This window comes from Grampus griseus, assembly GCF_964374135.1.
Source record: "Grampus griseus genome assembly, chromosome: 3".
Lineage (NCBI taxonomy): Eukaryota > Metazoa > Chordata > Mammalia > Artiodactyla > Delphinidae > Grampus > Grampus griseus.
The window spans coordinates 28,280,295-28,308,124 of record NC_139019.1 but is presented as its reverse complement, the minus strand read 5'-3'; the positions used below and the strand labels follow the sequence as shown (position 1 = coordinate 28,308,124).

At 46.1% G+C, this 27,830-nt stretch overlaps 1 protein-coding gene across 1 annotated transcript in view; it reads right to left on the bottom strand.

The window, feature by feature from the left end:
* RAI14 (retinoic acid induced 14) overlaps positions 1 to 27,830 on the bottom strand; it is a 147,218-nt gene that overhangs the window by 39,808 nt on the left and 79,580 nt on the right. Inside the window, exon 3 of the mRNA XM_082652304.1 lies at positions 12,987 to 13,117. Within this exon, the coding sequence (XP_082508430.1) occupies positions 12,987 to 13,117 (131 nt within the window). The remainder of the gene's footprint in view (positions 1 to 12,986; positions 13,118 to 27,830) is intronic.

The window sequence follows — 27,830 nt, the reverse complement described above, 5'->3', positions numbered from 1 at the left end:
GACTAAAGATAAACCAGTGGTTCTCAACTGGGGGTGATTTTTGCCCCACCCAGGGGACGTTTGGCAACAGCCGGAGACATTTTTGATTATTCACAGGGTTGCGGGTGGGTAGATTCTCCTGGTGTCTAACGTATAAAGACCAGAGATGCTGCTAAACATCCTACAATGTACAGGCCCCACAATAAACAATTATCTGACTCGTCTAAAATGTCAATAACATCAACATATCAAAATGTCAATAGTGCCCAGGTTGAGGATCTCTGGGATAAACCATTTAATACAAACACACGATGCTGCGATATAATTCTATTAAGACAAGTTAAACAAAGGCTGAAAAAACATCATGAGCAGATCTCAGTCTTTTTATTGAGATATATTTTAAGGTACGTAAATTCACCATTTAAAAATGCACAATTCAGTTGTTTTTAGGATATTCACAGAGTTGTGCAACCAACATCACTATCTAATTCCAGAACACTTTCATCAGCTTAAAAAAAATCCTTGTACCCATTAGTATTCACTCTCCATTCCCATGCCTACCTTGGCCATCGTTAACCTACTTTCTGTACCCATGGATTTGCCTATTCTGGACAGGTCATCAAGATCGAATCACACACAACATGTGGTCTTTTGTGCTTGGCTTCTTTCATTTGGCCTGTTTTCAAGGTTCATCCACATTGTAGCACGTACCAGTACCTTATTCCTTCCATTGGGTGGATATATCACATTTTGTGTATCCATTCGTTGGTTATGGACACTTGGGTTGTTTCTACTTTTTGGTTATTGCAAATAATGCTGCTAAAACATTTGTGTACAAGTGTTTGCGTGGACACCTGTTTGCAATGCTAGTGGGTACAGACCTAGGAGTGGAATTGCTGAACCATATGGTAACCATGTTGACGTCTTTAAGGAAATGTTAGACTGTTCTCTAAAGTTGCTGCACCATTTTACATCCCCATCAACGACATGAGGGCTCCAATCTGTCCACATCCCAGCCAGGACTTGTTACTGTCTGCCAAATTTTAAGCGATGAGAATTTTAATTGCACCTAAATTTTCCACAGAAGAAACATTTAAGTCTTTCTTAATGAGCGCTTTGAGGTAGCTATTTCAGCTAATTATCAGCTGAACTTTCCCCTTAGAGGAATAGAAGAGTGAATGCAAAACAAATTCAGAACATCCTTTGGCTTTGTCTCTGTAGGCTTTTACACCTAATTAAAAAGTGTGGCCCTTCCTCTTAAAGACAAGAAATGTCATTCAAGAGTCAATAGCAATGTATTTGATGAGAGGTTCTATTGGCTTGTTTACCTCTTCATTTGGACAGGTCTCAGAATTCAGTGGAGGAGGGAGGGATATAAAATCCTTTATCCACCCCTCTAACTCCAGGCCCAGTGACAAGGACACTCGTCACTGCCCAGGGATACAGCAGGGTGGCTGTCCAGATTCTAGTGCAGCCGAAGTGAGCGCACTTCAATAGCCTAAAAGTCTTGGATGCTCACAGAGTGAACCACAGACCAGAAGCTGTTAGAAATGGAAGCTCTCAGACCCCACCCCCAATCACTGCCCCAAAAGCTGTGTTTTACAAGTTTCCCAGCTGACTCCCGTGCACATTACTGTTTGCAAAGCGCTGCTCTAAATGGAGGATGAGTTAAGAACCCCACACCATCCTTTTTACCAAGGTACCTATTGTTTCAAACCGCTTCTGAAAACATAATCCCCTTAAGCCTTGAAAGCAATCTTGTTGATATATCCCACAAAAAAGGAATCGATGCTGTTTTAAGTTTCATTATAATAGGCAATGTTTAGCTTTGCTTATAAAACTCAGCTGGGCCCTTTCACAGAGGGGTAACTAAAAGGCAGAATGGCCTGAAGATTTACATCGTGATCCTTTGATGCCTCTGCTGCTTATTGATATTTGGAATTTCTCTGTTTTTGTCACTTGGAAAGTTCCCAAGTTTTCTGTGCTTCAGAGTTTTGCGGCTCCCGATCTCTCCCCCACCAACCACCCCCCTTCTTCTTCCTCCTCCCTCCCTCCCACTCCCAAGAGAAGACCAAGATGACCTTGAGAGCCCCAGGACAGCAGCTGGATGGCATCCTGAAGGTGCAGAGGAAGAACCAGCAGAAACCCAGTGAGGAGGCCCGGATACCACGGCTGGGTTTGCTGCGCTGTGGTTGTGTCATCATGGCTGAGGTACCTAACTTCAGTTCCCTCACCTCTAAACCATGTTTGGGCAACTAAAAAACATGAGCATCAATAATAATAGCAGCTTATCTGTTGAAATACAATGCACTAGATACGTTTTAACTCATTACACCCCCCAACCAGCCTTGGGAGGGGTAATTATCATCATCCCCATTTTACAGAGGAGGAAACTGAGACACAGAGGAGTCCAGTAAGCTTGCCCGAAGTCCCAGAACCAGTAAGTAGGGGAGCCTGGATTTGACTTCTGCATTCTGCGTGCAGAGTTGGCCCTTCAACACCATGCTGAGAAACTGCACTATTTGTTAGATCACTCTGCAAACTGTGAAATACCACATAATATAACTTACTAGCTGTACGGCTCTTTAAGAAACAAAGTTTAAACTACAAAAAACTAAGTATTTGGCCAAAAAGCAAACACAGGCTTCTCATTGGGGCTGGTTAGGGTCGCCAGTGGTCTCCAACGGAAAGACGTGTAATCCAAGCACTGCAGCAAACGGAGCCTGCGACAGAGGTTTCGTTTATTACAAAACCGCTCCGCAAGTTGTACAAGCCTTCAGTGCCTCGAGACAAGGCCGGGATGTTTCTCAAGGCCCTTAACCCGAAGCGGATTTGAACTATTACTATTTAAAAGCCCACGACTGATGGCTGGGAAAGTTCCTTCCATCTTTCAGAGTAACAACAAACAGAGTTCTTCTGGTTTCTGACTGCCAGCTGAAGCACATACTTGGAGGAGACACAAACTCACAAGGCTACTTTCAGAAGACTTGGATTTTTTAGGCATATTCATTCACAGAAGATTTCACTCAAACCAAACTCTTTCTTGCGCCCTTGACGAGCACCCCAGCTCCCGATACCAAAAGCGCTGGCCAGCCGGGTGAGGTCGGGAACGCAACAGGCTGGCCACTGGCAGCCTCGGCAACCGACTTTTCACTCCCCAAGTCAATCAAGCCACAAAGAAACACCCATACACCAAACCCTACCAGCACGAGACACACCCAGAATCCCAGCGTGTTAGAAGGTTCCAGAAGGATACGCTGGCCCAACATCCTCACTTCACAGATGAAGACACTGAGGCTCAGAGAGGTCAGGAAGTGTGCAGAAGATCAGGACTCGAGCTCACTGCCCTGACTCTGAGAGCGGTTCCTCCCCGCGAAACCCACCTCTTCCTTCCTTCCTTTGAAAGCCCTTTATTTACAAGAGGGATCACCACGGTTGGCGTGACTCAGAAATACTTCACGGTAACAACCAACTTTTCATAATCCCTTGAGAGCTTCAGCATTTCCCAACACCTATAGTCGCCTATACTTCAGTTGCATTGCTTTTGTAAGACAATCTTTCTGGAGGGGGAAAAAATGATATTAAGTCACATAAAAATGAATCAGAGAAATTAAGTATTTGGAATTAGGATTTAATCCGAAATCCTTCGTGTGGCTCACCAGGCTCTATATGAGGAGGTCCTGGCTCCCACTGTGATCTCACCTTCTAGTTCTTTCCCGGTTTGCTGAGGCCACATCAAGTACCCTCCCGCCTCAGAGCATTCGCCTTGCTGTTCCCTCCACCAGGACAGCAGTCCTAGAAAAGAGCAGGCTTGGCACCCCATCCTAATTCAGGAATCTGCTCAAATGAAGGTGTCTGCTCAGAGGGGCCTTTCTTGCCCAGGTTTATTCAAAGTGGCCCCTGGCTGCTGCTTTTTCTCCAATGCACCTGATATTACATGAAAGAGGCATGTGGTTATTGTCTGAGTGCCCCGTTAGACTATACCTTCCATACGTTCCGTGAGGGCAGAGATCTCGTCTTGCCTATTGCAATTTTCCTAGCACAGAGAAGTGGTCTGGGGTGGGCGGGGGGAGAATGCAAGTCTTCCGTTTTGAATTTGCCTTTTCCATCTGAAGTTTCTATTTGGCATTTCCTTAAACCAAGGCACACCCAGAAACTGGCATGACCATGTTTTCTTCAGGTTGTACTATAAGTTCTTAAGGGAGAGGCTGTGTCCTTTATGTCGTTATTACAAGCTTTAGTTTGCTTCCCAACATCATGTCACATGGTGGTTTTCACAGTGTGGTCCTTGGGCCAGCAGCATCAGTAGCGCTGGGAGCTTGTGAGAAATGCAGATTCTGAGGATCCTGCCCAGACACAGGGCAGGGGCCCAGCAATCTGTGTTTTAACAAGCCCCCTAGGTGATTCTCATACACATCCCATTTTTAGGACCACTGGCATAGGAGGCAGAAGCATGAACTAAAATTCAGTATTCTTTGGTTCTGGTCTCAGTTCTGCCATCCCCAAGTATGGAACGATAAGGTCGCTCACTTTCACTGGCCTCAGTTTATTCATCTGGTCCACACGACCACTGAAGCCTTTTTCAGCTCTCAAGTCTACGATTCCAACCCAGCCTACCAATTGTTTCCTGGGACTTACTTGCTGCAGCATCTAAATTCTAATGAGGTCACTGAGCTCAAAAGAGGCTTAGCACACACCCAAGTATTTCAGCGGGACAAACCTTAATCCTAAAAGACCTGGATTCCCGTTTCAGATTATAATCCAAGGGTAAGGAAGGCATCACTGTCTAATAGCTTATAGTCAAAAAGGCGTTGAAAAACGAATCCTACTCTACTAGTTGGGATCAACCCTATGGGCCTAAGAGAAATCGCCTCTGGCAGAGAAGTAATAGGGCTGCCAGGCCTTCAGCTATTTCAAAGGCAGCTGCAACAGGGACTTTGATCACTGCCCCCGTTAGGGACTGAGGGGGCAGACAGTTTGAGAAATGGGAACACTGGTGGCCTTCTCCTGCTAAACGTTTCAGATAGATATAATAAATGGTGACTGGCATAAAAGAAATAAAGGCTGTAAAAATAGGATTCCTGTCCTTTAAGTGCCCACGATGTGCTAATGGAATCAGCCGTGCTTCTGGGGACAGAGATCTCCTGGGGACAGGAGGAGGAGAGGCTGAGAAGAAAGATCACATACTCAGAGCTAAGAAACCCTGCGACACTTAAGCTGAGAGTTAGCTCTTTTTCTTCGGGATTGTTTGGTTTCACAAATGCAGTAGGAAAAACAGCACTTGGGCAGTATGAAATCTCTTTAGGGCAAATGATTCATCTCTTGTGCTCAGAATAGACCCCCAGACTCCACCACCCAGAATGGGTGATTTGTACCAATTTCCAAACCTTTCTGACCCACACTTTCCTCTTCACAAATTACTCCAGGGTAATTGAGAGCATCAGATAAGAAATACCTGAGGGAAACTGACATGGTCTTTAAAATGGGTGAAAGAATCAACTATCTGTTGAATGAATGACACATATGAAAGCCCCTAGCCCAGTGCTGGGCCCTCAATATTAACACGATTAATAACAATTCCTTTCTTATTAATTGGATAAGACTGGGCTCTGACCCCGATAGTCGAATAACAGGGATAAGATAAGTACATAGGTAACCAAGACTCATCAAATCGTAGGTGTTTTAAGAGAGGCAGTGGTTGAGATCGAGCTCACCCCCTTAGGAATTTAGAAAAGGCTTCATGAATGAGACGGAAAACTGGACCTCGAATGACCCAGCAGCGTGGTGGGGCGGCGGCGGCAGCATTTTGGAAGGCGTGTATTTCAGGGAAGCAGGAGTATTTCTAAAGGACAGGCACGTGTCGAGTGATTTCATGCGCCTCCACCCTCGAACTGTCTGGTGACTGCCAGCGTGAGAACCTCCCGCCCCAGGTGCCCCCTCCTCTCGCGGGGTTAGGCTGAGTGGAGGTCACTGCCTGCTTGTGCTGCCGGCCACCGGCCCCTGCTCCGCCCTCTAACACAGCCAGCTGGGGTTTCCCAGGCTCTCCTGACCTCCGCATGCGGGGGCAGGTCCGGGCCAGCGGAGGGCATGGAAAAGCCAGATTGCTGCAACCCCGGGCAACAGTGAGCCAACTGAGTGTTTAAAATCCTCCCTTCTCAATATACTTAATCCTGCTTTGCAAACAGTTTTAAAATGAAAAATCCTGTGATCCCTCCAATATTTTAATCAGTGCAGTTCTTAATCCCCAAATCTATTCTCCTCAATTTGCACCACTTCCCTGGTTACAAGTGTTCCTTCCAAAGCACAATTTTGCAACATGATCTGTTCAGCTTTAACCTACAACACCATTTTTCCCTTTAAAACCCTTGTGAATTAGTTTAACATAATTTACTTTATGCCAAAATTTACCTTTAATTTTATTCTGTGCACAAGCATTATATATACATATATGTATGTGCGTGTATGCTAGGAAAAATTCCACCTGGGCTCCGTGGGCCTTCCTCAGTCTACCTGTAACCTATCATGGGGAAAACCTGTCGAGAAGCCTTGGGCTAAGAAGCCTGGGGTCTCACTGAAGAGTGTCCAGCGCTGTGGTTCTCAGTTTGGACTGACCATTCAAGTATCCTGGGTGCTTTAAACAGCCCCACTCCCAGACTGCACCCCACACCAATTACATAGGTATCTTAGAGGGTGACACCCCGCACAGCACTTTTCAAAGTTGTCCAGGTGCTTCTAATGGGAGTTGAGAACCACTGATCCAGTGTCAAGTGGGTCCCTGACCTTGAACTGCTATGATAACTCCGGAGGAAGGGAAGGAAACAGTGAGCACTGTGTTGTTTTTCCTTTTCAACTCGGGATGGCCTCCATCACATCACCCACACTGTCCTCCACTTCCTCTGTCCCCACCCACACCCTCCCAATCCATTCTCTCAGGTCCACCTTGCATCACACTTCATACCTCAGGCAGGAAGCATTCCTTCGCTGCTCCTGTGCCTAACCACCTCTTCCCATCTTGAACCCCTTACAAGTTAGTATTTTATGATTCAGCACTTAATTATTCTCCAGTACATCCATTGGTCTCGTCTTCTCGGCCAGATGCTATGCATCTTGTAGGCAAGGACCATATTTTCTCCTTCTTTTGTACGTGCTTACGATAGAGTTTGCAGCATTTTAGACAACAGAGTTTGGCACATTTTAGTACCTCCCAACTAGAAGCAAACGTCTGGGCACATTTGCAAGACAGGAACAGACGTTATGTCGCCTTCGAAAATCTACTTGACCAAAAGCAGAGCAGATACGCTATATAGAAATTATAGCGTTCAGTTCATCCCTCTGCCAAACATTAACAAGATTTAGACAAGACACAGGGTGGTTTTGCCTGGAAGGTCATTTTGCTGGGAAGGAGGCTGCAATGACATAAAATATACAGCAGTTTTAGGTAAATGAATTTGACAGCTGTGTGGGAAGAACTGGAGGAAGGTGACCAGGTGGTATGACTTGATTTCCAAGACTGTACTGAGAAAACCCTGTATCCATCCCTATTCTGCGAAAACAGGAAGAGTCAAAAGTACAACAAGTCACCCACCAGAGGAGCCCCTTCTTGTCCTGACTTGCAGAATTCAAGGACGACCTCCCCTATTTTACATGTAAGTTCCACAGAGTCATCTAAAAATACTAGCACAAGTTCTTGTTTTCAAAGCCAAAAAGATCAGGTTTCTGAAACGCGGGCTATGGATACCGACAACATATATATATATATATATGTATATATATGTATATATATATATATATATATATATATACACACACACATGGCTGGGTGGTATTTCTTCAAATACTACAGTCCCAGCAGTGATTTTATTTAGTCTGGTTGTTCCTAAAACAAACACACATAACTTTAATGAAATGCACATCCAAATGTAGGGGAAACCATCCTGAAACAATTAGACTGCTCTATGGTGAGAGGTTTTAGGGCAATGGCATCCTCCCCCTTCCTCACCTCCACGGTGGAAAGAGAATGGAGGGGTCGCAGGAAGCCAAGCCTGACTCCACAAACACAGCCTGCAGCCGTGGCTCTCTGCCCTGCTCTATTCTGTTCTCTTCTGACCCCAGACACCACCCTGCTTTTACTCTTCACAAAGTGAATTCCAGTCATTCAGCTTTTTTTTTTTTTAACCCCTCTTTGATCAGTTTTAGAGGGAGAAAATTTTCAGACAAGGTTTCTTATCTCTCCCTAAAGGAAATATTCCAGCAAGAACGGAAAAGTCTGAAGAATTACCAAACCACCCATCTGGTTATTGACCTTGGGTTATGGAGGCTTCTGGAGAATGTCTGCCGAGATGGCTGCCTCATTCTTGGGACTTTCTGGGTCGTCTGGTTCTCTAGGTAATGAAGGCTGAGTATTTCTCTACTGAAAGTTCACTGGAAGCTGGGAGAGACAAGTGTCAAGTTGTGACATTCACCAGGATAGCTTTTTGCCTCTCGAACCCCCAAGTTAACTCACCCCTAATAACTTTACCCGTGAGACAGTACCAGCAGAAAGAGAGTGTTTTCTCCATTAGAACCATGCTGAAAAGTTCACATCCACAAACACCAGCCAAATGCCTCTTCTATGCCTGGAACAGTGGGAGAGACCGACACAAACACTAAAATCATACGATCCTTGTCCTCAGGGACCTTCTGTGTTGTAAGGAAGCGGTCCCCAACCTTTTTGGCAGCAGGGACCGGTCTCATGGAAGCCAGTTTTTCCACAGGACAGGGTGTGGGGATGGTCAGGGGGTAACGCGAGCGACCAGGATTCAAGTCGTTCAGAAAACACAGATCTTATTTAAGCTGTAGAGACTTTTCTATTGTTGTAACAATATCAAGTTCTAAAGCAAGATTCTAGTATTTCAAAGAGAAGAAGAATCAAAAAAAAAAAAAGGACTGAGAATATCAGGGAGGAAGGCATTCTGGACCAGAGAACCTGGGACAACACCTGGATGGTCTTATAGGAGGGGAGGGGAGGGCAGGGAGCAGACAGCGCCACCTCCAGCAGAAGGAATGTGTGAGAAAACAGCTAAGTAAGGGCAGGGTCATGGGGAGGCCCCTGAAAGCCAAAATCGGGACTCTAGGCTGTCAGGCAATAGGAAAACATGGTGCATCACTGAGCAAGATGACAAAACGGGTTATCACAAAAGCTACCTAGAAAATATGCCTCCAAATTAATTTTGATATGGAGGTGTGTATAAATCAAAGGGTAAACCCTAATGAGCGGGCAGAGAATGAGGCCAAGTCCTGCCGAGGACCTAACCTTAGGTGTGTGATTTAGTCTTACCCTTTGGAGACAAATGCAGTACATTCCACACGCGTCCACCGACAAATGCTGGCCCTGCGAGCTCCGCGGGGCTGGTGAAGCCAAGACCTCTGGCAGGAGGGACACACTGCATTGGCCCGCCGTGAAGTTAGAACTGCTCCTAGGAGGTTCCCAATTCACCTGCTACCAAACCAAATGCCCGTGGGAAAGAACTGGCGCATGAACTGCAAAGTCGCCGCAGCTTGAGGGAGACACATGTACACTCGGGCAGGAACGCACAGACTGGACTAACCCAAATCCCAAAGTGCAGACTTCCAAGGTGAGAAGCCAAGGGAACAACACTGCTTGGGGCTCACAACAGAGCACTTGGCTGTGCAGAATGACGAGGTCCAGAAGGGACAGGAGAGATGGTTTCCAACGCCGCAGCGCACCCCTCCTTCTCAATACTAGGGCCATTAGATGTGAATGAAAATATGAAGCCAGATAGATTTAATTCCATGGTGCCTTTGAAAATTAAATTCTCATAGTTATCCGTTGATAACTTTAATCATCAAAAGGAATAGCCCAAGTAGAAAAGTTAAACGTTAGCAGATGATGACTTATGGAAAATCTTGCACAGAAAACTTAATGACCTCCTCTCTTCCTTTTCCATAGAGTTCCTCTAGTTTTCTACCTCAGTGTCACTGAAGGGAACGACAGTGGCTTGTAAGTGCAAAGGTAGAGATGTTAGAACTGGTTCTAGGGTTAGTTCAGGGAGAGATGTATCATGTGGGCCTTAGTTTTATCAGCTTCCAAATGGAGGTGGTGATTTTTTATAACTGCTGTGTGCATTTCTACAGTTGAAAAAAATAGAATAAACTACCGATTCATGCTACAATGAGGATGAAACTTGAAAACATTATGCTAAGTGAAAGAAGCCAGAGACAAAGGGCCCCGTATGTATGGTATGATTCCGTTTACGGGAAATATCCGTAATGGGCAAATTCCTAAAGACAGAAAGCGGATTAGTGGTTGCCAGGGAGAGCGGGAGGGGAAGTCGAGGACTGTCACCGTTTAATGCGTATGGGTTTCCTTCTGGGGTGATGAAAAATTTCTGGAACTAGATGATGATGGTTGTACAACATTATGAAGGTACTTAATGTCACTGAACTGTATACTTTAAAATGGTTAAAATGGTAAATGTTATGATGTGTATATTTTACAATTAAAAAAGAGAGGGAATAGAAAATAACAGTCTGGCCATCTATTCTATACATAATAAATGTCTTATTAACAAAAGACACAAAGGGATCAAGGTGATCACAATTGTGGCGAAACCACTAATCTAAATTTTTTAATCTTCTTTTAGTGAGTACTGTCTTGGACAGAACTATCAGGAACAGTTCCCTCCCCTTTCTCTCAGATGGCTACAAAGTTCATCTCGTGCAGACACCTGCAGAGCCAGACTGGGAGGAGGACAGGAGCCAGGGAAGCTGTAGAGTGGTACAAAGGGTAATGCGAAAGCACCATGCCTACAGCCAAAAGCCTCAGGACGGGCTTAGGAGTATGGCCTCTGCCACTGTAGCTCAGAGAGCACGGAATCCAAATGTGGCATCACAGGAAAAGGTTAACTGACTCATCCAACAAATATTTATTGACTATCTACTACAAACTGAGCTGGTTGGATGATATAATTATAGCCGTGAACTACAAGGTCACAGTCCCTTCTAGCAAGGAAATTACAACCTAGAGTGCAAGAGTGATAAGAACTAAAAGTTACACAAGGCCAAGTAGGCAAGTGATGCAACAAAATATTAGCCAACACCCAAAGCCCACCTACTACTGGGCATCCTAACGAGTCAGAGCTCACGGGGTATGGCCCTGTCCTCACACCTGAGACAGGCCAAGGAGGAAGTCAAACAGGCTGTGAGGTGGAGCTCAACCTGGGGTGACGGGCACGGAGGACAAGCCCAGCTCCTAGAGGACCAGACTCCGACCTGCGTGACAACGCATCCCTCTTCTCTTTGTGTACCAACTAGCCTGGTCTCTACACAAAGCTCAGCCCCTTAAGCTCTCTTGCGGCTCCCAAAACAACAGGGTCAGAGTCTACACTACGGGATCCCATGGGTGCTGGGAAGAGGGTTAACTGGCAAAGTATGCTAAAATGTGACAATTTTCTCCTGACAATTTTCCAGTCATGCCTGATACTTAGCCTTCAATCTAGAGTCAATCTAGTTTAGTTTCCAGAGAATGGTTCCCTCTGGTTGAACCTACATGGGATACTTTAAAAAGTATTGATTCCTGGGCCTCTCCCTAGACCAAACGACTCAGAACATCTGGGGTGGGCATGGCATCAACATGTTTGAAGAGCACCCCAGGAGAGTCTAATGCAGGAGCTGCCAGGATTGAGAACCACTCATCTAGGACAAGAAAGGAAGGCAGCTGGCTTTATCAAGTCTCTGCTGTGGGCTGGGCACTGTGCAGCTCTTTACACACGGTGTCTGTGGCTGTCGGTGCCCCTTCCTCAACGTCTTGGAAGTGTTCTGGCCACGAGCATTACGGCCCCTAGGAGAGGCACTCAACCTTGGGAGGGACAGGAGGTCAGGAATAGATACCCCAGTTTCCTTACCCCTCGGGTGGGATAACTCTGGGCATAGTTGAAGCCTGGGGTAAGCAAACTAGTTAATACGTCAGGCTTTGTGGGCCATACGGTCCTTGTCTTACCACTCAAATCTGCCTTTGTGGTGCAGAAGCAGGACAATGCTGAATGAATGGGTGTGGCTGCATTCTAATAACACTTGATTTACAAAGACAGTGGGCCACACCCTGCTCTAAATCTAAACAGATTCCCAGAGGTCCTTAGTGGGAATGAGTCTCGGTTGCCCAGAGCAGTATCGCGTCAATAACATGCTACGGCGGCTTCATTCCCTTACCGTGCACTTCCTGGGATCACGGGCTATAAAACTACTTACACTCAAATCCTCACCTCACAGCCTACTCCTGGGGGCACCCAACCAAAGTCAGTATCTGGTTTTATTCTTATAACTGCCCTAGCGGTTGAATACTGTCATCTCCACTGTACAATGAAGAAACTGAAATTCAAGGACTACACAACTCCTAAGTGATAGAGTCCAGATTAGAAGTCTAAAGATCTCTCTACAGTACGACCAGAGTAAGGATGGATACAAACAAACAAGCAAACACAAACACACACACACACACACACACACACTTAAATATATAGTTTTAATTATGGTGGACAAAAGTACCACATATGGCAAATCATAAAGCAAAATTTATACAAAATCACAGGTCTATGTGAAGGAAGGGGTTTCATAAGAAATAATACTATAAATAATAAGATTTGAGGGTTATGAAAAAATTACTTTCTCTTTTACGTTGTTTCTAATCTGGGGCAGAACTCTTTTCCCACCTATCAGTTAACTGGCTGCAAGCCTGGTGCTATGTTTTCTCTGGCAAAATCTCCGGTCACACCTGGGAGCAAATGTGGCCATTCAAGGTAAAGCCCAAATATGTAATTTGGACCTTGAAGAGAAAGGAACTGGATTAAAATATCCTCTCATACATTTTAACATGCGGGATGCGGTAGAGGCAGTAATTTCACAAAGTCCCCATAGATGCACTGGCAAAGTTCCCCCAGGGACCCCGGGAATTCCAGAGAACGGGTTGAGAACCCAGAGGCGGCCGTCAGAAGCCAATCTCTTTAGCTTACGCGGTCTTGCCCTCGCTGTCATGTTTGGTGGCGCTAGCCCCCTTCTTGCCCAGCAGCGAGGCCACCTTCTCTGCGTCTCCGTTCTCCACGGCCTGCAGCAGCCGGTCATCATTCTTGTTCCACTCGTTGGTCTGTGGAGCAAAAGGGAGATGCAGAGCCAGTGAGCAATATAGCGGCCACGGCCATGCAGCCGGCGGGACCTTGGTCCTCCCCACTCCCCAAGCCTCCCATGGCTCAGATCAGAACCTGCCCCCAAACGCACGACTTTAAAAATACCTTTCCCTTCACCATGGAGACACCCAAAAAGACCGGTTTCCCAAAAGAAAACATCCACAATTCGATGAAGGAGCAGCCAGTCACCAAACTCTGAAAGAAAAGCAACTTCTTTCAACTGAAACGGGGAAGATGAAGCAACTTAAAAAGACCAAGAGGCCAGTTTACACATTAGCTTAGTTCCAGCTAAACCTGACAGGTGCCACCGCAGAGCACTGACCTTGGACCTGGTCAGCAGCTCACTGGGCTCCTGATGTTACAGGACCAACCAGCCACCAGCCCAAGGTTCCCTGAGGATTTACACATGCGATCACCCGTCTGCTTCTGGCCTGTTTACTGGACTTGGAATTTTGAGCTGTATGCTGCTTTCTAGTAGTTGTCTAGGCCTCCGACTCAACAGAGTATCACCAGAAACTAAACTTCCTCCTGAGCAAACTATTCCACATCAAATAGCTCTGAGCAAAGTGTCCGCCACCGTGGACCCTCAGCCCCAAGAGAATAATTCTGCAAACCGCAGTAACAGTAAAGCTTTCAGCTGCACAAAAACCAGTTTCTACTCTTAGAAGGGAAAGAAGATAATAGAAGAGCAAAAAGAGCCTTGAGTACTAAGAACTGTCCAACGTGAAAAGGCAGCAGCGAGCCGTTGAAGATTTTAGAGCAGAGGAGAGAATAAACTCGGTGATGGAAGAAGAGTCAATGGGAGGTACGTGAAGCATGGGGGGGTTCATCGAGGGGGAGGAGATCCTGGGACACATCAAAGCCCCTGGGAAACTTTGCAGGCCCAGCCTGCCCTCCAGACACATCCCCACCCCAGCCTTTGCTAAGCCTACTTTCTGGCCTCTCCAGCTGTGGACACCACCACCCTGAAAGAGAATCTTCTTCCCTCCCCAATGCTTTCTGTAGACAGGTCTCTAGGGCTGGCTGCTTCCCTGTGACCCCGAAAATAAGAATCTCCAAGTAATTCATATTGAAGGCTTTGCCACAGGCTACTTCCAGGAAGACGCGAGGAGACTGGAGATTTAAAAGCTAGCAAGAGGGACTCTTAAAGGACCGCAGTCTTCCATGGGCCAGAAGCGTGTTCACGTCTCTCTGTACTCATGGAACTGGGAAACCCAACAGGACTGTGCCCTCTCATAGAGCAAGGGTGAGGCCACCAGATGTCCCCAGCACCCCTCCCACCCTAGCCTAGAGGCAGGGCTTTACAGAAAGCCACAGGCCGGGGAGGAGTGCAACAGGTATAACCCAGGGTTCAAGTCAGGAATTTGCTTCTCTGAGAGTCTCAGGGCGGGGTGTCTTCCATTTCTCAGGACTCCCTCCTTCCCGCATGAAGGAGGAAATCCTCCTTCTTTTTGCCATCACTGAGTGCAAGCACACAGCAAGCATGAGGTAGGTGTGAATGAAAATCACAAGTCTGTCCTCTAGGCTGCGTGAAGTCCAGAACTTTAGATGGACACCTACATGCTATGGATCTGAAGTCACCTGGAAAAAAAACACCTCTCTGCCTCAGTTTCCCAAAGCTTTGAACTGGATGACCACTGGGATTCCTCTAAAGCTTGAAAGGTTTAATCTATAAAATGTGCCACACCAAACAGTGTTAGGAATTATTCGAGAACAGTACTGTCTGTGATAATGGAAATGTTCTATATCTGCACTGTCCAAAACTGTAGCCACTCGGCCAGTGAGTCTCAACCAGGGGTGACTCTGCCCCTCAAGGGACATTTAGCAATCTCAACAGACAGTTTTGACTGTCATGACTAGAGAACGCTCCTGGCATCCAGTAGGTAGAGCTTGGGGTGCTGCTAAACACCCTACAATGCATGGGATGGCTCCCTCCCTCCAACCAAGAATTATCTGGCCCCAAACGCCAGTCTCGAATTAGCCACACGTGGCTACTGAGCAGTGGAAATGTGGCCAACGCGACTGAGGAACTGAATTTTTAATTTTAATTTTAAACTTCAAGTGCCAGTAGCTAGGGGCTATCAGAACAGCTTCACATGAAGGCTCTCTAAATACTGTTTAACAAAGAAAGAGTGTGTCTGGGCCAAATCATCCCCAATTCTCCTACAACCATCAATTTACTCACAAAGAAGACATTAGGTTTTCTCTTCAATTACAAATCAGGCTTCCTATTGAAGGGGAAGAAACAAACATACTGCCCAAGGCACAAGCATTTGCTAGTGGAATAGCAAGGTTTACTTAACAACAAAACGTAGCAAACACCAAGAAACAGATCAGCGTATTCCCCCCACTGCATTTTACTAGCCACAGACAAAACAAAAAAAGTTTACTGAAGCACATTTCGGACCAGTTACTCCTCCTACCTACATTATCCCAAACGCAGCATTATTATTAGTGTTGCCTTTTAAAATCCTTCCCTAATTTAAACTGACCAAATTAAAACTGGATTGGGCAGATCAAAAGGATATTAAATCTCAGAGGACTGACTGAAAGCACCTAAGCAAAGAAAGGCCACATGAAAGGATTTTCCTTCTCAGCGCCGCTAAGGCCCTCAACTCCGGCAGAGAAAAATCTGATTGCAGGGGCGCTCTAAAATTAGTTACGCGTGGATCCGTCACCGGACACGAGTTCGTGCCCAACAAACCGAAATGTCGGGAGTTTGAGGAGAGAAAGGTTTATTGCAGGGTCATGCAAGGAGAAAGGGTGGCTCGTGCCCCCCAAAACCCTGGACGCCCTGAAGGGTTTCAGCAAAGCATTTTTAAAGGCGGAGGCGGGGTGGTGGCGTCCCAGGGTATGTGATCAGCTCGGGCACGATTCTCTGATTGGACGATGGGCGGCTTAGGCACCAGAAGGTCTGGGGGCTATGTGCTCAAGATCATCCAGCAGTTCTTCCATTTGGTGGTGGTTTCTTAGTATCTGAAAAGCCCAGGCAACGTGTAGGAGATACCATTATCTGAGTACTTCAGAGAGGAGCTACAGCAGAGGATACGGGAGAGGGGTCTGTCGCGGGGAGGGTCCAGGGTCCCCGCTCGGCTACAAAGGTGCCGAGGACAGGGCATGGAAGCCTTGAGCTCCCACACGCATGCGCACACACACCCCATACCTTGCCCTATGCGTTTCTTCCATTTGGCTGCTCCTGAATGGTATCCTTTATAATAAGCTGACAATAGTAAGGGAAGTGCCCTCCTGAGTTCTGTGAGCCGTTCAAGCAAATCATCAAACCTGAGGAGGGCGGGACTTCCCTGGCGGTGCAACGGCTAAGACTCTGCGCTCCCAATGCATGGGCCCCAGGTTCGATCCCCGGTCCGGGAACTAGATCCCACGTGCCGCAACTAAGAGTCTGCATGCCTCAACTAAGGAGCCAGCGAGGCTGCCTGCCTGCCACAACTAAGACCAGGTGCAACGAAATAAATAAATATTTTAAACAAACAAACAAAAACCTGAGGAGGGGGGTTGTGGGACCCTTGGACTTTATAGCTGGCCAGTGAGAAGCATGGTTGGCCCAGGACCTGAAACTGGCATCTGAAGTGGGAGCACTCTTGTGGGACTGAGACCTTAACCTGTGGGGTCAGATGCTAACTCCAGGGCATTAGGGTCAGAACTGAACTGCATCGCTGGACACCCACTTTGTCAGGGAAGTTGAAGAGCTGGGTGTTGGTATGACAGAGCCCTCCACCCCCGCCCGCATCCGGGGCTGTAAGCAGACAGGTTAGGGGGTCCCCGGAGAAAGAGAACCAGGAATGGCTTTCCTGACATAAGAGAAGCCGTTCTGACCTAAGCCATTTTGTGATGTAAGCCTGGCCATAATGCTTGCCCTTGAACAGGTCTCAGTGATTAATGATCCCAAGGGAACAAAGGAATTCGGAAACAGAGAAAAGGCAGTCAAACAACAGTGCAGTGATAAAGCAGAGCCCTAGTTCCTCCTCAAGGGACAGACATAATAATATATCTCTGAGTTCTGCAGGAACTAAGGCCCCCACCCAGGAGGAGGATGGATGTTGACCCTCCTGACTTCAATCAACTAAAGCTTGGACTAGTTGACCTGTGCCCCAGTTCTATGCTGAATTCTCCTCTGCTCAGGGCCCCTCATGAATATGCATGTACCTGAGCATAAAACTTCCCCCACTTTGCTGTTCGGGGGAGATCCCCGGGGCTCTCCTTACTGGAAGTAAGGAATCCTTCCTTTTCCTGATCTTCGGCCTGGCTGTGTCTATTGGCTCGACATCCACCAAGAGGTGGATCCGGTTTTCGGGTAACAGTGTCAGAAGTAGATCACAGGACAGATGAAGTGTGAAGTCTTGCCATAACATTCCAAAGTAATTCACTCATACTCTGGAATCAAGGAAGGCTTCCGGAGACCACCAGCACATCAATAAACCCCCTCCCCCTGCTGGCACTCCCTCCACAGGGCAGGCTCAGCTCTGCCTCCACGCTGGGCTCCTGGTTCCCTTAGAACAGTGTTTTTAACCTCTTAGTGGATTAATCCAACATCAAAAAAAAAAAATAAAGTAGAAAAAAAATTTTAAACATCAGATGCATAATATTTAATAAGGTTAACGTTCTATGAAACTTCTAAGTGTGTAGTGGGTGGTGATATAAAATATATTTCTTACCGGGGAATCACAATAAAAAACGATGGATGCCACTGCTTCAGAAGGCAGTCATCCCATCCGCCTCTGGAACGGCTGACATCTAAAGCCCGACGGACCCTGCAGGCTCTTTAAGCCTTTCCAGGTGACCTCTCTGGGCTTCTCGCCGCTGTCAGTCCCCGAGGGCCCGCCCACTCACCTCCACTGAAGCCCACAGTCTAGACTTGATGAAATATCGCGTCCCGGCTTTTGTGCGCCAGCTCAGCGGGTGCTAGTTTTGTCTCCCGGTCTCCAGCTCCCTCAAGGCACGGACAACAGCCTTTATTCCTTAGCCCCGGGGTGCCTAGTAAAAGCTCAGTGTCTGATTTTAGTAGGAGTTTCTTCCTCTTGATCAGCTCCAACCTCTGACTTGGCAAATATTTCTTTCTTCATTTCTGAAACTCTTTCATCCTTTTGCAAACAACTATTTAATGATGTTTCAGATTTTATTTTTAAACAAGCTAAACAAATCCAGCTCCCTCAGCTTTTCTACTCCATTAACTCTTCTGAGGCCACTTTTCCGAGATTTTAATCCTAGGTACACTTCCTCCAAATCTCTTCCCAACCAAGGATCCACGCCCCATCAATCCATCAGGGTGAAACCAGTGTCCCCCAGTCAGGGGAACCGCATGTGAACTGGTTAAATACACAGACCCCCGGGTCCCATCCTGGAGAGATTCTGGTCCCAGCGATCTGGGGAGTAGGGTGGGCAGAGGGCCCTGGACTGACCCAGGTTCAACGACTGCTCTGTTTTGGACTGCAGGTTTGGGGACAATGGGAACCCATGCTAAGGCTACGTAGAGAATTTACTTGAAAGAATTTTCTTCCCCCACAAGGCGTCGTTAAGGACAGGGATGGGAGAAGAGAATTCTTCTTCACTTTTTCCTTACGGAACTAGGTATTTTGTTTCCTACAAAAGCTTAATAAATATTAGGCTTTCTCTAGGAGTTGCATGTGCAACCTATGTATAAGACATGTATGAAATGTCAATGAAAGCACTGTTCATAATAGGCAAAAATGACAAATCATCACACATCCAATAACAGAACACGGATGAATAAATTACAATATAATAAAACAACAGAATATCACACAGCAGTGAAAATGAACACAACTGCATGCAAGAACACGGATGAATATTTAAAACAATATTGGTGAAAGGAGCAAGACACAAAAGAACACAACAGTACGACTGCACGTATATAAAGATGGAAACGGAGAAAACGGATCCGTATTGTTTAGGGATGCATATATAGATGATAAAACCATAAAGAAAAGAACAAGGATATTGGCTGGGGTGGGTGGGTGTGGCATCTGATCTGGAAGGGACACCTGGGCACAGTCTAGAGTCCGGCTCAGTTCCCTGACCTGGTTGGTGCCTCTACAGATGTTCACTTGTTAAAGTCTACGTTCTTGTTTTGTGCACTCTTCTCTGTACGTGATTTTTTTCACACACACACACACACGCACGGAATTTAGAAAGAAGTCTTGTGGTTGATTTTCTGGTCAAATCATCACCAGACCAAGTGCCTTTGGACAGTCTGCATTCTCGCTTGCTGTCTCCTCGTCTCTAAAATAAAGGCGGCCTGCTGCCAGAATGTGGCTCTCAGGAGGCCTCACAAAGCCCCTGGAGAATCTGATTATCGTATGGACTTTTCTCAGAATAATGCACAAACACACAAACGTTTGCATACGAAAGAGGGTTCTCTGGGGAATTCCCTGGTGGTCCAGTGGTCAGAACTGGGTGCTTCTACTGCAGGAGGCCCGGGTTCGATCCCTGGTTGGGAAACCATGATCCCGCAAGCCTCGCACCTCGGCCAAAAAAAAAGAAAAAAAAGATTATTCAAAGAGGGTTCTCCAGCAGCGTAAACCCCTACCCCTAGGCCCATCTGTAAGCCTAAATTAAGAATGCCTGGCATAGAGAAAGAAAGAGCCTTCAGATATTAAGCGCTGCCGAGTTGAAATTCCAGCACCACCACCTCGCATTTAGGTGGTCTGGAGTAGGTCATCCACATTTAAGTCTCTATTTCCTTATCTGTAAAATGGGAGAAACCCTACCTACTTGCACATTAGCCTGGGAATTAAATGCAATGTACATAAAGGGCCTGCCACATATTAGGCACCAAAAAGATGGTGATTATGGTTAGGCTTAAACTAGATGATCTGCATGGCTCCCTTTTTGGTTTATGCTGAGTCTTCCAAAATGTACAAATTAGGACGGATGGTCCACTGCCCTTTCGGAGGCAGATAACGCCTTAAATTTGCAAATTTTCTATTATGCTTCTTAAGCATCACATTTTAAAGGGCTCTAGAGACAACTCTCACAGACATGAAATTAACTATTTTAGTGACTATGGCTCACTTCTCCAGGAGACTGTTTAAACAGACACTGTTTCAACAGAGCACGTTGGGCCCCACTTGCAAGTTCAGGAAGCCATATGTTACGCTCTGGAGACATGTGTAATGTGTCAGCTGTGAAGGGCAGCATGTGGGAAAGGCAGACCTTACCTTCCATGTGGGCTCCAAACATTCCTGCTAATATATCACAAATGGGATTTTCAATGGCTGGTCGGTAAGTGTCCTATTCGTCAAATCATTTCCAAATGACACTCTTACTTAAGAGCTTTTCCTTGAAGTTCGGCCCTTTTGAAAGACTTGCCTGCCTCCTGCGAGGGCTGCAGAGACCCTGTCAACCACGCGATGGACACTGGGGCTTTGGCAACTGGCGACGTCTGCCCTTGGCCAGACGTGGCATCACCTTCTTTTCTCTTGGTTTAATCACTGGGAACTGAAAAACCAGTGGAAACTCAGCGGTCGCAGACATCTGGCTAGTGGGCAGGTCTGAGTTTTGGAATACACCAACCCAACCAAAAGAATCCAGAGGCACAGAGCGATCCAGGAAGAGAAAGTTTCTTTGACTTCCTTTAGGAAAAATGCTAAAAACCCTACGGATCAAAAACTCACGGAGCTCCTGCTGGACACAGGTTGAGCGGCCATCCGGAGGAGTCTATTTGAGAGATTATCTTTGGCAAGACTGCCTTTCTCTCTCTAGTTTACGGAGAGTAGACTGTTTTGCCAAAATAATCAGTTCGGCTAAAATGAACATTAGACAAAGTAGACAGTGTTTTCACCACGGGGAAGGTTTCAGATTCACACCATCCAGGAAAAAAAAAAAAAAAGAGCACACACCTCCTATTTTAAGACAGAGGACAAGAAACTGGCAAGCCTGGGGCCAGATGATACCTTCCCCTGCTGACTGCACCAGCCAGCGCTTATTAGATATCTACCTACTGGGTACAAAGTAATATTTGAAATTCTATAGAGGTTAACATTCATGTATTTGTTCTTTCATTCATTCAAACTCGGTGCCTTTTACATGATTGGCATAGTCTTTACTGAATTTTCTATATAGTTGAGACAAAACATAGCAACATGAGAAATATGCCAACGATACAAGACAAGACTCAGAGTGGTAAAAGGAGTGAAATGGGGAATCAGTCCAATGAAAGGGAGGGACGACTTTCAGCTGGGCAGGAAGGGAAGGCTTTTTGACTGGATGATGAACTAGATCTTGCAATGAGTAATATTTAGGTTAATGGAAAGAAGACACAGCAATTGAAAAATGCAAGATGTATTTAGAGAAGAGTGTAAATAGTGAGCTGATCCACGTGAGGCCTTCCAAGACTGTCCTCTTTGGCATCCGTGGAACACCCAGGAAATTACCAATAGACCAGGACTTAAAAATCTGACCATTGTCCTGTCTTTAACAAGCCCAGCAGCTTCATATAATGTCAGTTACTTCAGACCAAAACGTAAGTTCATCTAAAATGAGTTTCCCTCTCCCCGCATTTTTACGTCAGATTATTCACACATGCAGGTTCCAGTGTCTCTGTGAATCACCCTGAAACCTGCCAGCGTCCCTTCAACAGACTGTGTTATGTGATCCCACATAAATGCTGAATGCTGCGTCACGGACCTAACACATAATTATCTACACCTCCACCCAGAAACAGGCTAGTCCCTCTGCCAGACCCACTTCACACACCGCCCTACTCACTGTTGGTCACCTGGACCGGTCACTCCCCCGGCTAGGCTCTCCCGTGCTTCTCTTCCACGGCGTTTGGCACAGCTATAATTAAACAGTGTTCCTCAAGTACCGGCCAGTCAACCTCTCACTGGACTGGGGTCTCCAGGGCACGGCCAATGGCCAGCATCTATCTTGTTCATCATAAGGCCTTGGGCCCTGGTCCACTGCCTGCCAGATGGTAGGGGCTCAACTCAGAGCTGATCCTCCAACAGCTTTGTTCTCCTTCCTTCTACCTCGGAAGCCAGCACTGATGAATCTTCTCCATTGACGCCTTTGTCTCAGTTCACAAATGCATGTAAAGGCTCCATAATCCTATCAAATTCCTTCCTTTGACTATGCTAACCAGTTTAAAACATTATTCTATACTTAAAACCACGTCACATCAGGGAAAAACAGTCTCAAGGGAACAGAGATAAATCTGGGAATAGGTCAAACCAACTTTACCCTTCAGGGAGGAAAATGGTTCCATCCAATTCAGTTGGGCTCAAGTATTTGTTTATTTTAGATACATACAACAAACAGGGGAGTATGTGTGTATATACATATACACACACACATACCCACACACACACACACACAGTACCATGGCAAGTCCTAGGGATAAAAAGATGGATATGAAGTAATGTGGACACTGAAGAAGTTCATGTACTTCTGAGGACAGAAACACACCCAATAACTACTTACATCATCATCTGTCAGTGCTCAGCCAGTGTTGAGAACTGAGTGCTACCGAAGCCCAGAGAGGATGCTATTACACCCAAAACAGCTAAAATCGCATAGTTCTAGGAACTGTACTACAGTTCCTACTTAATATTACATAATTGTAATTACATTAATATTACAAAAATGTAACCACATAAGAATATAAATACAATTTAATATTAACAATAACCCTATGAAGCAGGTACCATCGTGAGTTCATTTGACAGATGAGAAAACAGGCACCGAGAGGTTAAGAAGCATGAAAAGCTACTCTTGGTTCTCTCAAGAGAAGAAAGGTCAAGCAGCTCACTTTAAAGAAAATGAAGACACTTTTTAGGATGAGCAACATTTAAGCGTATTTACAGACTGAGGCAAGCAAGGGGGTCAGTGGAGAAAGGAGGAGTGCAAAACATAAGGAGTGGGGGGAGGAAGGGAGGATTCAGCCCAGGCAGAAGGCTGATCTCTGTGAGTGAGAGACTAATTAACTCATGTTACGGCTCAGAGACAGAAAGCAGGAAGAGGAGGGCAAGCAGAGACTCTGTGGTAGAGAGGACGTCAGTTTGTGTTTTATAGCTTCTGTTTTCTCGGGGAGACAGGAGCTAAAGTAGGCAGGGTCAGGGGTGGGCTAAGGAGCTCGAGAAATGTTCCCAGAAGCTCCTGGGGGAAATGAGAAAGGAAACCCACTTGGAATGAGTAAAGGGGTTTTCAAGCAGCCCTGAAGGTCCAGCTGAGAGCAGGAGTTATAACTCCATAAAGAAACCACTTAGTGGTGGTGTGGGATTTTTCACTAGAAGCATTAGGTAGGATGGGAGCAAGGCGTGGGTAGCTCGAGCCATGCCTGGAGACTGGGAAGACACATAAAGCAGAGATTCCAGGGTCAAGAGGACAGGAGGTACCAGGGAACAGGTATTTGAAACGACTATGGGATCAGGGCAGAGAAGGGTAAGATCTGGACATAGTCCTATAGACCAGAGGCAGGGTGTCAGATGGGTCATTTAGACGAATGTTAGAATTCCCGTGATGATAGCAGAAAGGAAAAGTAGGAGCTGGCAGCTAAATTCCTAGAAAAAGAGCCCCCAAAAGATGATGAAGAAAGCGAGATGAGGGTGCCCAGCATAACCAAAAAGAGTGATTGTCAACAGAGAAAGGAGTGATGAGGTTGCAGAGCAAATGGCACAAGCCTTAATATAAAAATGGCTTCCTGTGACTTAACTTGAGTTTCTACTATGTACCAGTCCCTTCTGGGTGCCCTCAAGAATTGACTTCATTTCAGTCTAAGCACCTGTACCGGCTTGAACAGTATCACTACAAATGTCACGCCCGCCCACAAACCCCAGAATGTGACCTTATTTTGAAAGAGGGTTTTTGCACATGTAATCAAGTTAAGAGCAGGTCATTCTGGATTAGGGTAGGCTCCAAGCCCAATGACTGGTGTCCCTGCAAGGAGAGACAGATGAAGACATAGAGGAAATAGAAAGAAGGTCACATGATGACAGAGGCAGAGACTGGAGTTATGCTGCCATTAACCAAGGAATGCTGGCAACCACCAGAAGCTAGAAGAGGTAAGGAAGGATTTTTCCTTAGAGACTTTGGAGGGAATATGGCCCTGTCAATGCCTTGATTTGGGGCTTCTAGCCTCCAGATCTGTGAGAGAATAGATTTCTGTTGTTTTAAGCCAATTGGTTTATGGTATTTATTATGGCAGCTCTAGGAAATTAATACACCATCCAGTGAGATACCTATTATTATCCTCATTTTACTGATGAGGAAACTGAAGATCAGAAAAATATAAGTATCTTGGCCAAAGTTACAAGGTCAGAAAGTAAAAGGATCAGGATTCAAACCCCAGACCTTTGTACCTTTTCCACTGTACAGTCCTGCCCCTCACGTATGTTCACTGCACTGGGGAAGACCAGGTAGAAGACAGATGGTGGGCCATGTGAGGCAGAGGGACACACCTCAGTCTGGTGGTACTAAGATGGGAAACTCTAAGCTCTAAATCCTTTTTAACAGCAGGAACCCCACTAAAGCAAACTCAATATGATACATGAACTTCATGGTTATACACAAGCATTTGAAGTATGGTTACTTATAAGCATATTCACAGTAAGGTCTCTTTGAGTAGTAAGCTCATATATATATATTTATTTATGAATCATATGTAAATGAGACTTGATTTACTCCAAGAATGTTCATTACTTAAAGGGAGATACATGTGTAACAATGAATATCTTAAGGCCTGAGCAAGGCTTTCCTTGCACACAGACAGGACACCTCTGGACATGTCTGGCTATAATCCAAGCACACACCACGTGCCAAGTATTTCTGGCATGCATCTGAGCATAATAGGCAGCCACAGCCCCTGAGCTTTGCTCTTTACCCAAGGGGCACAATATAGATTTCACATGAAGTATCCAGACGAAACGATTTCATCCATAAGGTCTTAAGCCAAATGCGTGAGTGCACTTTCAGTGCCTAAATGGTCAGAGAAGAGGATGGGGGGCGGATCCCTTGCCCTGCTCATGCCCAGGCATCATGCCCTTTATAGATGTTAAATGATGACCGCGGGACAAAATGACAGCTAAAGAAATCTACGAGAATAGGAAACAGTCCTTGAAGTTACAAATTCTACGAGCGTTCTCTGCTCTGTATTTCCTGCTCCCCCTGCCCACTCCCTGCACTGGTACCCCACCCCATACTCTTCCTTCTGGAACCAGTCAGTTCAGCAGGTGAAAGCTGGGATCTTCAATGGGGTAGATGTCGACCCAGAATCAGGATATCTCCATTGCCAAGGACTCGTTTTCTTGTTTGGGGACTAAGAATATTTAAGAACCTCAAGTTTAGGGTAGGAGACCAAGGCAGCTCCCCCTACTTAGTGTCCCCTAACCATATGCAAGTCACAGGTGACTATAGTGAGTCGATTCATATCCACCTAGAACCTCAGAATGTGACCTTAACTGAAAATAGGATTTTGAGATAAAAATGGGCCCAAAATCCAATGATTGGTTTCCTTATAAGAAGTGAGGACAGAGACACGGGGAAGAAGGCCATGTGAAGATGGTGGCAGAGATTAAAGTGATGTGTCTACAAGCCAAGGAGTGCCAGCAGTCAGCAGAAGGTAGGAGACAGGCATGGGGCATTTTCTCCATCAGGACCCCCAGAAGGAACCAATCCTGCCTGGGCCTTGATTGTGGACTTCTGGCCTCCTGGACTGTAAGAGAATCAATTTCTGTTTTAAGCCATCCAGTTTGTGGTAGCCCTAGGAATCTAAGACTGTGACCCACGGAAAGAGGGTTGCTTAACCAGCACAAAATGGCCCACACAGGACTCCATCCCCGCTGACTGCGGGTCAACAGAAACCTTCTGGGGGACCCACAGATGACACTGATTCAGTTCCTGTTTGTTCACAGCCAGCAGGGTACAGACACAGACATGGGGAACCTGCAGTAAGGTGGCTGTACCTAGCGTCTATCTCAAGGCTGGTGGGACGGCCAAATTTTAAAAAATCGACTTCTCTAAGTTTTTCAAAATTTTTAGAGGGAAAACCTTTTTATGATTAAAAAAATAATAATATACCTGTTTATACCCAATGTCTTTCAAAGAGCATGGTTAAGTGGCTACATAATAGAATCACCTACGTCTGTTGGAAAAAATATGAGTGTTAACTTTTAAAAATTCTCTACGTGATTCTGTTGTGAGCCAGAACTGTTCTTCCCTGGGCAACCGTGAAGATGACACATTAGCCTGATATTAACCGCATTTGTCTCTGTTAATATGCTGAACTAGTCGAGAGGGTGAATCTGAACATTCCGTACCTTTCCGCACATAAAGATGGCGTAAGTCCCAACAGGCAGTCGAGATGCCCCACAGAGAGAAGAGGACCTTAACCAAACTCACTGCACCCTCCTTCCGACGGGTCCCTTGTCCCGATGCCTGTGCCTTGGTTAGCGGTAAGTTCATCTGAGATATTGTGATTTATTAAAATATATATATATATCGAATATATATATCCGTCCCCATTTCCAGCACAGAGCTCCTAAAAAAAAAAAGTGTCTTTTGTTATATTAATGAGGTGACTTTTGGACCACAACTAAGGATGGGGGCTGGTTGCCAGGAGAAACAATCATGTGATTAGAGGGTTGGAACTTTCAGTTCTGTGCCCCTAGCCTCAGGGAAGGGGTGCGGGGCTGAAGTTTAATCCGCTGCCAATGGCAAATGATTTCATCATTCATGCCTAGGTAAGGAAGCCTCCGTGTAAACCCAAAGGACAGGGTTTAGAGAGCTTCCGGGAGGTGCAGAGAGGGCATGGGAGCTCCACGCCTGTTCCCCATACCTCGCCCTGTGCATCTCTTCCATCTGGCGGATTCTCAGTCATCTCCTTCTATAAATAAACCAGAGATCTAGTAAATGGAATGTTTCTTCGAGTTCAGTGAGCCGCTCTAGTAAATTCATCAAACCCAAAGAGGCGGTTGTGGGAACCCCTGATTTATAGCCGGACAGTCAAAGGTACAGGTGAGGATCTGGACTTGCGATTGACATCTAAAGTGGGGGCAGTCTTGTGGGACTGAGTCCCTAACCTGTGTCATCTGATGTTGTCTCCAGGTAGACAGTGTCAGAATTGGGTTGAAGAGTACGACACCCAGCTGATGTCAGTGAATTGCTTGAAGGCGTGTGGAAAACCCCACCTACTGTAATTGGTACTAGAATCATATTGTCAGTCAAGCCAAAGACCCTGGCTCTTCTCTCCCTCCACCTCCCCAGCCAATTACTCACCAACAACTGTTGACAACTGCTTCTCTGGTTTCCCTTGCGTTGACTTGTTTTCCATCCTACAGCCAATGCCTTTAACTAATCCAGTCCAGTTCCACAAACACATGCTTTTGTCAGGCATCATGCTAGACACTTCAGATGGGGCCCTCCTCTTCGGGCACACCGACAGGTACAGATACTTGGAGAACCAGGGAAGAGGTCTGACACGGACCACTGTTTACCTGGGACGCCTCAACAGCCTCTTAACTGGCCTTTCTACCTCCGGTCCCGCACCCTCCACCCACCTCCACCGCGGCCCTCCTTCTTCCCATGCCAAATTCCCTGGGGGTTAAATGTTCTTGCCTTCTGCTCTGGTTCACTTTCGTATACAAAATCGCCCATGGCTGTCTATGGCCAACAAGAGACCCAATACTCTTTAGCGCCCCT